The 13,849-nt window shown below is 44.4% G+C and overlaps 1 protein-coding gene across 1 annotated transcript in view; it reads right to left on the bottom strand.

Annotated features, from left to right (window-relative positions):
* Positions 1-513: 513 nt before the first annotated feature.
* The window catches only part of LOC140220270 (uncharacterized), a 46,873-nt gene continuing 33,537 nt past the window's right edge, over positions 514-13,849 (bottom strand). Inside the window, exons 3-5 of the mRNA XM_072290288.1 lie at positions 2,781-3,050; positions 1,474-1,773; positions 514-709 (exon numbers count right to left, since the gene is read on the bottom strand). Of these exons, the coding sequence (XP_072146389.1) occupies positions 514-709; positions 1,474-1,773; positions 2,781-3,050 (766 nt within the window). The remainder of the gene's footprint in view (positions 710-1,473; positions 1,774-2,780; positions 3,051-13,849) is intronic.

The following is a 13,849-nucleotide window of genomic DNA, read 5'->3' as shown; positions in this document are numbered from 1 at the left end:
CTCGACGACACTATGGCTCAGCAGATTAGCATTTGATGCCAAGTGGGCAGATGCTCAAAATAGCAGCTTGTAACAGCAGGGCCGGGGCTAGCATGAAAACAGCAGCATAATGTTACTCAAAGAAAACTAGGATGCTTGCTAATTATAATTCGTGACTGCTGGTGCAAAAAAAAACACTGTTGAATGTTCTTCCTTAAAAATCCAATTAAAACACACTGTAATCTGTCACCAAATACTATTATTGTGAATGGATAGAAATAAAAGTGGTCCATAGGTATAGACAGAGAGAAGCACAGATGTAGTGCCAAAACTCACAGGAACATAATTTCTCCCAAATAAATGGTACACAACGATAACGTAGAGAAACAATAACGGTTCACGCATACTGATATTTAGAGAGGCACAGATAACTCATGGCAAGTTCCATCAAATTATACAAACAAATAATGGAGAAACAATAGCTTTCCACATGTACTGGGATGTGGAGTCACATATGTAGCCAAATAATTGTTGCTAGCTCTTCTTGGTGTAGAACGGCACGACGATGGTGTAGATGGTTTGCACGATGGTGGCAATGAGCAGGATGACGGCGGCCACGAGGGAGATGAAAACCCACGGATTGCTCAGATAGTTGTTCATGAAGATGGCGCACCACTTGTTCCGGTGCTTGCTGCAGTGAGCGTTCATCGTCCATTGCACGTGGCCCAACCTGTTGTGTCTATGTTGGGCTTCCCTAAGTTATTTGCTGGGATCGCCAAAACGATGATTACCCTCGAATGTCGTTTGTAGGTTTCGAGCCTTAACCTCGCAAGTTGTACACCAAAAATGAGAGGAATGGAATCTCTTAACCTTGCTTGTTCTTAGAAATGCGGAGACACTCCTCGAAATACGTTTCGAACCCTCGCATGTTCTCAGTCATTAAAATATCTCGAGGGTAAGAAATGAGAACAAGAAAGGCTAATCCTTCCTAAACTAACCCTCGAGTGTTCGGGAACAATTCCAAACACCGGTTTGTTTTATTTTGCTCTTTACGCAGGAACGAGCACGAGATGAAAACACTCGAGGTTAACAACTTTCCTCAAGGCGATGCGAAGCTGATGCCTCGAGGGTGGACATTCGGCTCGAGCTGCAGACGAAGTCCCGAGGTTAATGGGTAGGCGGCGTGAGAAACGTGAACACGTGGAGAAGTCCAATTTGTACATGTATTTCTCAATGACCTTTATGTACAGTATATTCTAGAAATGTAGTGGTCGAATAAGGGTATTTTAGGAATGTAAAGTAGGCCAACAATCCCTATAAAAGGGGAGCCCAACCCAATTGTAAAGGGAGTTCACTTTTTCAATTGAAAGAGAGCATTGTTTCCTTTGTAACCCTAAATCTGTTCAGTGTTAAATTCGTTTGAGACGAACATTGTTGACGGTGTTGAACAACTGCACCACCTTCTTGTCGCTGCAGATCTAGTTCTCGATGAGCCCTTGGGATCTTAGAAGTGCCACATCTCTCTCCGACTCGATAATGTTGTCAAGAAAGGATATGCAGGACCTCACGTCGTGTTTGGCATGGGGGTGCAGCCACTCAAATGCCATCAGGTTGAGGAGCTCAAGCTCCGTGCTGTCGTAGAACTTGAACACCTTCATGCTGAGCGCGCCATTCTTGAAGTCGACGTCGTGGATGCTGTCGGTGTTGCTCTTCTTGAACTGGATCCCCGCTTCGTTCAGCTCAACTGCACAGGGCGTGCGAGGATGATGTATATCCATCCCTTCCCAATGCGGACTGATGCTACAATAGCCTTTGTGAAGAATGCCCAGAAAGTGGAGGCCTAGGATTTCCATGTCCTCAAAGCGTGGGCCATTCAGAAGATGTCACACCACCATGGAGTTGATCTCTCTAGCGCTCTGTGGTCACCACTGAAACAAAGTGTTAGAAGCTTAGATATTCTCCACACATTCGGACGTGAAATGGGCCTCGTGGATGAGCTTGCCTAGGAATTCAACGGGCTGATTGTTAATAAAAGTGGAAATCTTGTTTCGCTTTTTTTAAACACAGTAGGCACGCACGTTCACACCCATATGATTACACACATGCAATTGTACCTGGAAGAGACTGAGCCGGCAAATCTTGAGATTGATGATGTCACCGCATGCGCCTCGCTGTCGACGGGTACGTCGCCTACCACTGAAAGTATAGCAGTGATTAAATTCTGGAACAAATCGAGGAAAATATGCACCCATGCCGAGTCGACGACTCGAAAGGTTCGATATCAGTTGAGCGCCGCTTGGTTTGCCCTTCCACAAAAAATTAGAGACTACGAACCAGGCCTGTGGAAAAGACACTAGGTCTATGATTTCTTATTTGGGCCGTCTAATACCATAATGTCTAGAGCTATGATCTATTTGATAAAAAAAAAGCTCCAGAGTAAAATGTATGAATGGCCGTTATATTTGTTAGTGTGTTTTAGTTTGGTGACGTACTTAAAAAAATATATCACAACAATTAAGCTCTGAATCAAAGCAGAGAGCCTTCTGTTAAAAAATCCATTAAAAAAGCAAAGAGCCTCAGGGGGGAAGAAAAAGGACGTACCGGGGACGTGCCACGCTGAACAGCTAGGAACCTCTGCAGAACGGCTAGAGCCTAGAGGTAGTTGGTTTTCCATGGCAATCGTGGCTCTCCGCATGGTCGCCCAGAGAGTACGGCTGCTGCTCACACTGAAGATGGGGTCGTTGCCCGCGTAATCCTAATTCACTTTCCCCTCAGATCGGATTGCTTGTGCCCTTATAAACTCCAACACGAAGCAGCCATCCTCAACCATCATCTCCATGAACCGACCCTTGTTCGCTCCACGCCATTTGTCGTCGAGGTCACCAGAGGCGCCCTGGAGCTCATCCAACACGTCCTCGATTACCGCGACGAACTCTTGTAGAGGTTTATTGGCCTGCTTAACCATGTGCAGCACCGCCAGCCGCTTGTGCTCCTCCATGGGCAGGAGATGGGGCTCGCCACGGTGGTAAGGGCCCAACGATATAAAATGCGGCCGGTAGGCATTGCTATTGCTCAGCTTCTTGATAAACTCTGGCACCAGATAGATGGAGCGCTGGTTCCTCCGCGCCATCTCCACCGATGGTTCCTCCGCGCCATCTCCACCGATGGGTCGGCCTGCTCGAGCATCTTCTCCGTATCCGCCACCCACCAGCTAGAGGTAGAGCTAGCACTGGTAGACCTCTGCCTCATCAAGTACTACCCCTCACGTTTTTGTGATTTCCTAGCCACCACACCTAGGGGGGAGGGGAGGGAGGGAGCACTGGTAGAGAAATAACCTTCCATCTAGCTACATATGTCTCGATCATTTTTGGACCCGGACTAAAAAAGCTTTAGTCCCGGGTCAAACGGCCACCACCGACAGCCACATCCGGTGGGAGCTTTAGTCCCGGTTGTAACGGCTAGAAACTGCTAGAAATGACATGGGAATCTGGTGGGGCATTTAGTCGCTGTTGGAAACACCAACCGGGACTAAACGCTCGCGCTATAAAAATCCCCTTCTTCCTTGCCGAGCCCGAGCCACTCATCAGACCGAGAGCTCAGGCTCTTTCTCTATGGCGAGGCTTCAAGCTTAGGGTACGTGGTGCTGCCGGATCCACCTTCGGTGGGAGCTTTAGTCCCGGTTGTAACGGCTAGAAACTGCTAGAAACGATGAGGGAATCTGGTGGGGCATTTAGTCGCGGTTGGAAACACCAACCGGGACTAAACGCCTACGCTAAAAAAATTCCTTCTTCCTTGCCGAGCCCGGGCCACTCATCAGACTGAAGCTCCTTCTCTATGGCGAGGCTTCAAGCTTAGGAGGGTGGTGCTGCCCGATTTTTTTCCTCAATTTCGTGGAGATTTCACTCATGCAAAGTGTTGTAAAGGTTAGCTACTTCATCATCCCTTCATTTATTGTTATTATACTTTATTTTATGCTCTAGAGATAGAGAGAAATTGAGTTTTTTAGAATAAGTTAGGTAGAATGGAGAGATTTTTTATTTATGCATGTTTTGAGCTACAATTTAATGTTAAGCTTGCTTGTTATATATGTTTCGTATTAGATAAAGAACATGTATGAAAAAAATAGAGTAAGTGTGTTTATAATATTTAGTCCTTCCAATAAAAATGAGGCAAATAAATTATAGGTCAAGGAAATAGAATTTGGTCCTTGCTACAATTTTTTGGATAGTTTGCATGCAAATTCGAGTGACATGAACGAAAAATTCTATTAGAATAAGATAACAAAGCTACAATAAAGACTACAAACACTTCGTAGAGGATTTCACGGAATCAAGAATCCTAAAATAATGGTACAACAGAAAAACTTTGAGTCCACAAACTCTGGCTGAATATCATAAAGGAATCTTGAAATAGTTGTCCATTCGCCTTTTGGAGCCACATTTTCTTAATAGAAGTATGGTGGCCCAATAGCCTTTTCAAGCATGGATCTGTTCACTGACCTTGACCCATTAGTTTTTGGTTGGTTTTGGCTTGCCGGATGGGTCATGCTCAGTGAACAGATCTTTTGCCTCGACAGGCTACTAGGCCATCATACTTCTATTAAGAAAATGTGGCTCCAAAAGGCGAATGGCCAACTATTTCAAGATTCTTTTATGATATTCAGCCATTTTCTTGACTCCGTGCGGTCCTCCATGGAACGTCTGTAGTCTTTGGTGTATCTTTGTTATCCTATTCCAGAATTATAGAATTTTTTCTTTTGTTGAACTAGTGAATGATATGAAGGTTGACCGGTGTAATTTTAATGTCACTCTAATTTAACATGCATTCTATTTTTTCCAATAATTTACTTATCTCATGTTTATTGGAAGGACTAAATATTATAAACACATTTACTCTATTTTTTCCCTACCTAATATTGATCAAGTTCTTTATCTAATATGAAGCTCTATGTTCATTTTCACGTAATACGATGCAGATGGATGGGCAATGGATATACCACCTCTGCTCCTCCAATCCCAGAGAATAGTGTCTGCACATGGTATGAATGTTCTTACACTATTCTCTGGTATTGGAGGAGCGGAGGTGGCTCTGCATTCTGGTTATTAGGTGTAGTCCACGAAACAACCTAGATGGGAGCAACCGTCACCACAGTGATGGCTTTGAGGGTGAACATTCTGCTCTGTTCTACAATTATTTTAGGATTCTTGACTCCGTGAAGTCCACTAAGGAGTGTCTGTAGTCTTTAGTGTATCTTTGTTGTCTTGTTCCAAAATTCTATCATTTTTCTTTTTGTCAAACTAGTGAATGATAAGAAGCTTGACTGGTGTAATTTTTATGTCACTCTAATTTAACAATAATTCTATTCCTTTGACCAATATTTTATTTATCACATGTTTATTGCAATGACTAAATATTATAAACACATTTACTCTATTTTTCCCCTACCTAATATTGATCAAGTTCTTTATCTAATACGAAGCCCTATGTCCATTTTCCTGATAACAACCTGCAGATGGACTGGCAATGGATCTACTACGCGGATAAATAGACCAAGGAGTTCGTTGATGGCTTGCATTATTTTCTCAAAGTGGTCAAAGCCAACAAACTAGAAAAGGGATTCATATGTTGTCCATGCTTCCAATGCGGTAACAAGAAGAACTACTCTTCCTAGCGGACTCTTCACAACCACTTGTTTAGTTACGGTTTCATGCCTAACTATTTGGTTTGGACCAGCACGGCGAAAGAAGAGTTATAATGGAAGATGGCGAAGAACAATAGAATAATAACAACATTCCAAACTAGGCTGCAATTCAAACCTTTCCAGATACTACAATAGGCGAGGCTGACAAAGAAGAGTATGCAGAAGATGACCCTATTGATGATCTTGGCCTGGTGCTACGGGATGCACAAAAAGATTGCGAATCAGAAAAGTTGCAGTGTACGATTGATAATCACAAAAAATTATTGTACCCAGATTGCAAGCAGGGGCATAAAAAGAGGGGTAGCACTAAATGCTACAATGGAAGGCAAAAAAATGGGATATTGAAAATTGGAAAGAACATGCTTTCCGAGAATAATGAATTGCCGTCCAATCACATCTAGGTCCTTCTAATCTTGTTTAGCTCATAGAACCTATGTTTTAGCTCCGTTTTAATCCGTTCAAGTTGCGTTAGATTCATGATAACATAAATTAAACAATAGTGGTAATGCTTTCCATCGTGCATGTCTTTAAAAATAAATTTAATATTAATACCTGTATGAATGCCTTTTCTTAATGAGAATTTAAGTAGGGTTTACATCGGTTTTTCATAATCAATATTAACTTGACTAATACCATTTAATTTAGTTTTCTAAATCAAATTAATATAAACTTGTACCCCGGCTTTTCATAATCACACTTAATTTGATAAATGTTCAACATTGAATCAACTTTTCTAAATAAAAGTTGATTAGGTTTTTACACCAGGCTTTTATAAATAAATCTTAACATGATTAATACCAATGTGAATATGTTTTTCAATAACAATTTGATCCACTTGAATCATAAAGCATACTTTTAGGTGTTTCATATAGTTTAGCCTTTCTAAAGTCAAATGTTAAATTGTATAATCTATACTTCAATATTTGTAATTAAAATATGGTTAAGTTATAACTCGGTTTTTTCTTAAGTACTGATAAAATGACTAATTTCAATATAAAATGTGTTTTCTAAATAAAGTTTGTTTAGCCAACACGACATTTGTGTTTATTCGATTAGTTGTTCTCACCTTGCTAAAGTTAAGTGTGTAATTGGTATAATTTATACATGGACATTTATGAATAAAACTTGACTAGGGTTTACCTCGATCTTTGCAAGTAAAGTATAAATTGCATTAATTCCAACTTAGGGTATTTTCTTTCTGAAATATCCTTTGCATATGTTTTGCAAATTAAAATAAACCTAGCATCTAGTCTTTTGTGCTCTCGTAAACATAAATTGTTCGATAGTTGTTCTTTGTCAGCCTTAGCCCAGTATCTCTTCTGAAGATCTAGTCTTTGTAAAGCTTTAGATCTTTCTAGTTCCAGACCATGTTTCTTTCATAAATCTAACCAAGCTTTTGCTTTGAAGCACAAATTGAATGTTTTAGTGATCCAAATAGTTTATCTTAGTGTTTCTGTTCTGCCTAGTAGTCTGATCATGCTTGTCCCTATTTCTCTTACAATCCTATATCCAGTTCATAGCTATCCTATATCCTAGTTGTCTCTTTGTGAGTCAGCTATGTTCTTTATGGCCAAACCTTTCGCAGCCATCTCTTTAGAGCCAATCTTGTTAGTAGTTTCTTTGTCAACTAGTTCAGTTTAGCTTTGACTAGTTTGTTATCCCTGCAACCTAGTTGCTCTCTTTGTAGACTAGTCTTTCCTAAAACATAGTTTACGCTTTTCTTCTACGCTCTAGAGTAGTCTGTTTGTGTTGTTCTCGTTCGTTTCACCGTAATTTATGCGCTAGCAATGTGTGTTTACATGTTGCTTGTTTTTAAAATCAAAATTAAATGTGAACTTGACTAATTCTTATTCAATTACTTTTCTAAATAAAAGTTGATTAGGTTCTATCCCGGTTTTCATAAACTAACATTTAATTGATTAATTCCTATTTATAACTGGCTTTTCTAAATAAAATATATCTAGTGTTATACATCGGTTTTCATAAATAAAGTTAATATGCTTAATGATATTATAAATGCATTTTCAGTATTAATATGTTTAGTTGTACACGAAATACAAAGTTATTCGATTAGATGTCTTATACATACTGTGTGTTCCTAAAGTAAAATTTGCATAACTTGTACTTGAATATTTACAAATAAAATATGATTAAGTTTATCATGTTTTTAATGATTAAATATAACTTGCTTAATTCCAAATAGGGTATTTCTCCAAAATAATTTATGTGCATGTTTTATTTAATTAAAATGGATCAAGCATATAGTCTTTTTATTTCTTTTATAAATCAAACCTCTCGATAGTTTTGCCTTGTCGACCATAGTTCCGTTCTTAGCGTTTCCTATGTTTGCGTGATCCTAGAATTTAGCCATATCCTTTAGTACGCTCTTTTAAAGCTTTCCTTTTGTTTCGGTGTTGTTCTTAGTTGTAGTTATTTGTTTGGTTTATGTTTGTGCTGATGACTGCTTTGAGTAGAAGGATTGCTTTTTGAAAGATTTAAAGATTAAGAGTTTCAAGAGAACAAGAGCTGAAGAGTAGTAAGAGTAACTTTTCGTTGGAGAAAGGCAAGTGTCCCTAACTATCCTTCTACCTATGCTGTGTTTATAATATCATGATAATTTTAATTGGAACATATGGAATGATCACTCAGGAAAACAGTGCAACCATAAGAACTACATGGCTCTAGTCTTGGCTAATTAATTAGAGACTCTAGTCTGGGGTAATCTTACCGAAAGGGCAAGAGGAGGGATTGAGTCGTTGTATAACCCGGTCCTCTTGGGAAGGGAGCTTTGCTAAGACCCTATGCCTACAAGGGAGGTTTATGCACACCAGACACCGAAACCTTAGCGGGTTACCACTTACTAGCGAATATTTGTAAAGGCCTCGTAGCATCCCTATGCAGTCACACCTCAGTAGTGTGATGAGTGCCTGATTAGCACAGCAGGTTGGGTCCAAAGTTCTTCTAAATTTTTGCGCAACTTGTGGGTAAAGATGTACAACCTCTGTAGAGTGTAAAACTGATATATCAGCCGTGCTCACGGTCAAGAGCGGCCAAGACCTTCACATCATTAATAAACTTGAAGATGGACTTAAATCGTTATTCTGGTTATTTCTTGTGGCCTTGCTGAGTACTAACCATAAGTGTACTCACCTTTGCTTACTGCTGCTCAGAAGAGGAAGGTGTGTGAAGTTTTCTGAAGATGAAGCTAAGTTCTAGGCGTATGCAGCCCCCAATCGATTGCCTGTGAAGTTTGGAGCCTCCGTTTCCAGAATTTAAGCTATGTATCTTTGATAGACTCGTAAGTATTTATTTGTATTCTTTATGTGATACTGTTGCTGTTATTCACTAATGATGTCACTATATGTATGAAACTAGATCCTAGCATACATATAGGTAGCACTTGGTTTTGTTTTAAATCTGGGTGTGACACTGATGTAGTAGACCAGTCTCTACACCATGTGTGCGTGGTCAGGCTCTTCGTGTTTCGCAACTAGCACGGTGCTAACAACGTGCGTCGTTGTAGAGATTATAGTTGTAGCGTTTCTTGGTCAGCCGGGACCATCATGACTGGTGGAATGGTAAGGAAAGCTTTGAGTTCTTCGAGTGCCTTGCTGGCCTCATCATCCCACTTGAACTTGTCCGCCTTTTTGAGTAGCTTGAAGAAGGGCAGTCCCTTTTCGCCGAGTTTGCTGATGAAGCAGCCGAGGGCTGCATCATGCCGATAAGCTTCATGACATCTTTCTTCCTAGCTAGTTTCACCATGTTTCTGATTGCGTCAACCTTGACGGGGTTGGCTTTGATGCCGCACTGGCTGACCATGAAGCCCAGGAGCTTTCCTAATGGAACACCGAAGACACATTTGCCTGGGTTGAGTTTCCAGCAATAGGCTTGGAGGTCATCGAAGGTTTCTACGAGGTCGGCTATGAGGTTCTCCTCATCCTTAGTCTTGACAACCACATCGTCGACGTAGGCCTTGATGTTCTTGTGTAGCTGTTTTGTGAGGCAACCCTGAATTGCCTTCTAGTAGGTAGCGTCGATGTTTTTTAACCCAAAGGTCATGGTATTGTAGCAGTAGATGTCGAAGGACGTTATGAACACCGTTCTGTCTTGGTCAGCAGGATTGAGGGCGAACTAGTGATAGCCTGAGTAACAGTCGAGGAAGCACAATGGGTGCTCCCGCCATAGAGTCTATGACCTGGTCGATGCGCGGAAGAGGAAAGGGTTCCTTAGGGCAGTGCCTATTGAGATTGGTGTAGTTGATACACATTCTCCATTCTCCAGTTTTCTTTTTTACAAGGACTGAATTTGCTAACCAGTCAAGGTGCTTACATTCATGGATGAATCCTGCAGCTAAGAGCTTATTGAGTTCTACCCTAATGGCTTCCTTGCGATCTTAGGCAAAATGGCGAAGCTTTTGCTTGACCGGTCTTGCTATCTTGCTCAAGTCCAAGGAGTGCTCCGCCAGCTCCCGCAGGACACTGGGCATATCGGATGGCTTCCACATGAATATGTCCGAGTTGTCTCAGAGGAAATTTGTGAGTGCGAGTTCCTATTTGGCAGAGAGGTCGGACCCTATGAGGGCTGTCTTGGAGGGGTCTTCCAGGCTAAGGCAGAACTTGACCTTGAGGTTGGGCTATAGCACTGTGGGTGTTGGCTCCATCTCCGGGATCATGAGCTGGTCCTGGCCCACCTTCTGGGACTCGGCGAGAATGGAGGTGGCTTTGACTGAGTACTCCAGGACTTTAGCGACTTGTACTGCCTCTGTGTCACACTTGTATGACGTCTCACGGCCACCATAGATGGAGAGGATACCGTTTGGGGCCGGCATCTTGAGGATGAGGTAGGTGTGATGCGGAATCGCCATGAACCTTGTGAGCATGGGCCTACCAAAGATGGCATGGTAGGAAGTCTTGAAGTTGGCCACCTCAAAGGTGAGGTGTTCCGTACGGTAGTTGTCGGGCGTGCCAAAGGTGATTGGCAAAACAACTCGGCCAATAGTATAGGATCCTTTTCTAGGCACGATGACGTAGAAGGGGTCTTCACAGGGCTGGAGCCGGTCAAAATTGAAGTACATGCACTTCAGGGTTTTGGTGAAGATGATGTTGAGTATATTGCCACCGTCAATTAGCACTTTGGGGAGGAGGGCCCGATCTATGGTCGGGCAGACCACCAACGGGTAGGACCTAGGATCTGGAATGTATACCCAATGATCTTCCCAGAAGGTTATGGGCTGCTCTGGCTAGCGCAGATACTGGACTGGCCGTATGGAGATGAAGTGCACCTCTCACTGGTGCAACTTGTGTTTACGGTTGCTGCAGAGCACCTTAGGGCCATCTGACAATGATGTTGACTTGACAGTTTGCTTGTTGGAACTCCCCGTTCTGATCGGTGCCTGGGTTTGACTGGTCACAGTGCTCCTTCCAGTGCTGATCGTTGCGGTCATTATGTCGGCGGTCGTCGCGGTCATCGTGGTGGCGGTCATGATCATTGCAATGATAATGGTGGTGGTCGCGGTCGTCGCGGCGACGGTCGTCGCGGCGACGGTCGCCACGGTCATCACGGTAGTGGTTGTTGCGACAATTGTCTTCCCTACGGTAGTCGTTGCGGTGGGGTCGCTTGTACTCTACCAGGGTGCCGAGCTCTTTCTTGAGGACTGTGCAGTCCCAAAGATTGTGATGTGCATCCTTATGGAATGGGCATGGAGCATTGAGAGTGTCATCAAACTCTTTTGAGAGGAAGGTGGTTGGTCTGGCGGGTTCGGCTTCAGCAGTGAGGACCTCGAGGGCCCTTTTTTTGAAGTCGGGAGGACTTCGATCGTGCTTGGTGTTCATCATAGGTTGGCAGATCATGGTCGTCGTTCTGGTGATGCTTGCTGCCCTAGAACTGTATTTGCACCGCCTCCTCTATGTCGGCCTGAACGTTGATGAGCTGCATCATATGCCCGACCGTCTTGGGGGCAGCCACATTTAGCTTGCAGAACATGTTGCAGTTCATCAGGCCGGAGTGGAAGTACCAGATGATGTCGCAGTTCTTGATGCCAGCCAGCCTGTTGCGATTCTCAAAGAAGCGGTTGACGTACTCTCAGAGAGTTTCGTTCTTCCGCTGGTGGACTTGCCCAAGATTCTCCGTGTTGCCAGGTTGGATGTAGTTAGCCTGGTAGTCCTGGTTGAAAGCCCTAGCGAGCTAACCCCAGTTGTCGATGCTACTCGGCAGGAGGTTCTCTAGCCACTGGAGAGGGGTGGGACCCATCACCACCGGGAAGTAGGTGGCTATCTAGTCGTAGGTGTCGTTGGTGGCTTTCACCGTGTTGCTGTACATTTTGAGCCAGATGATAGGGTCAGAGCGGCCGTTGTACTTTTCATTGATGACCGGCTTAAACGAGGCAGGCCACTCAACGGCCCTAAGGCAGGCCACTCATCTGGTCGTAGGTTGTACATGACGGGTGGTGCCCTGGGGCATCCACCGTTGTTGCGCCTGGGCGGGACATAAGCATCTTTAGGGGTGCCGTACATGCGGTTGTAGTCGGCACGGCGACGCATCTCTTCTTCTTGTCATCTGCGGTCCTCCCATTCCACGTCGCGGTCTAGCCCGCCGGGAGCGCCGTAGTCGTGGTCATACTCAGCGCGGTGGTAGAGCTCGGCCACTTCACACTCTTGGTGGCGGTTGTTGAGGTCAGCGCGGAGGTCACAGGGGACACGTAACTCTTCGCGGAGGTCATGTTGCTAACCTTGTCTGCTGCGGTTCTCGCCATCACCTTTCCTGCCACCGCGGTGGTTGTCATGGTTGTTGGGTTGATTGGTGTCGTTGGCGGGTGGATTGGTGTGTTGCTCTACCTCTTCTTCATGGACGGGCTCCAGCCGACCTCCCGCGCGGTTGCTATGGTCACCTCGGCGGTGATCGGATCTACTATGAGTGGATCAGCTTTGAGAGGGTAGATGTGGACTAGGAGTATGCTGACCGGTTGTGGGACCATTCTTTGATCTGGGCATTGGCAACGCGGATACATGCCCATATCCGCTGGAGTGGCTCCGAGTCTAGAAGGTTTTCTAGGTTGGCAAAGGTAGCCCCTAGGTTAGCATAAGGTGTGGTGAAGACATTGTGGCCAACCTCCTTGAGGTTGGCTTGTAGATTATGGGCGCGCATAGGGCGCCTACGTCTACCCCTGGCACCATCTTGGTTGGTGTTGTCACTATCATTGGTGGTCGGCACTGGTCACCTGCCACCTCGGCTCCTGTGTTAGCAGTAGGTTGTTGGCGTTGCTGGGCATCGGCTTGCTCCCGTTGGTGCTGTATTGTACAGTCCTTGTTCTTGGCGTTACGACCTGCTTCCTAAGAAGAGGTTTCGCCATCCTTGGGTGGATCATCAGCAGAGACCACGAAAGCTTCACGATCTAGCATGGTGGAGCTCCTCTCATCATCGCTTCCATAAGGCTTCGGAGTCAGGATGATGCGGGGGATTTTGAATTCGCCACAGTCCGAAAACAGGGTGGGTGTGGGTGGGTCTTCAAATTGGATCTGAAAAGACTGTGCGAGTTTTGCGGAAAACACGGCAGCCAAGTTCCTCAAACTAAAGGGGATGCGGAAAGGACCCTGTGCCGACCTTGTTGAGCGTAGCGCCACCTTGGAGAGGTCGATGCACTCAGCAATTGTGTTGCTAATGCGATCTAGCGCCGCGATCAGGTCGGAGGGTGTGGGTGGACGGGTTGCAGCAAGGATGTTAGGAATCTTCTCGAGGAGGGAGAGATCACCGGCCTGCTGGGCAAGCAGTGTGATGATACTCGGGTGAAGACCTTACTCCGTTGAAGTAGATCTGATGGATGCTGAGCTAGCAGCGAACGCTAAGTCAACGGAGAATGTGGTGGAGTCTGAGTCCACCAGCATGCTCCCGAAGCGGAGCTGGATTGGATTGGCAAGGAAGTCCTTTATTCTCTGGGGGAAGATGACACCGGGGTGAGATGCCATTGAGTTCGCTGGGGAGGATCTCCCAATCACCCCTACCTGGTGTGCCAATTGTTGGATTTAGTAGCCCGGCAGTCCACTAGGAGGTTACCCATGTGGTTGATTTGTAGGCAGAGAGAATTGCAAAACTAAGAACTCAAAGGTGATCATACAAACACGAGGGTTTAGACAGGTTCAAGCCTCTGGAGAGTAATACCCTATGTCATGTATT

Source organism: Setaria viridis, chromosome 8 (assembly GCF_005286985.2).
Source record: "Setaria viridis chromosome 8, Setaria_viridis_v4.0, whole genome shotgun sequence".
In the NCBI taxonomy this organism is placed as follows: domain Eukaryota; kingdom Viridiplantae; phylum Streptophyta; class Magnoliopsida; order Poales; family Poaceae; genus Setaria; species Setaria viridis.
Note: the sequence above shows the minus strand (reverse complement) of the source record. Positions and strands in the feature narration are given on the sequence as shown.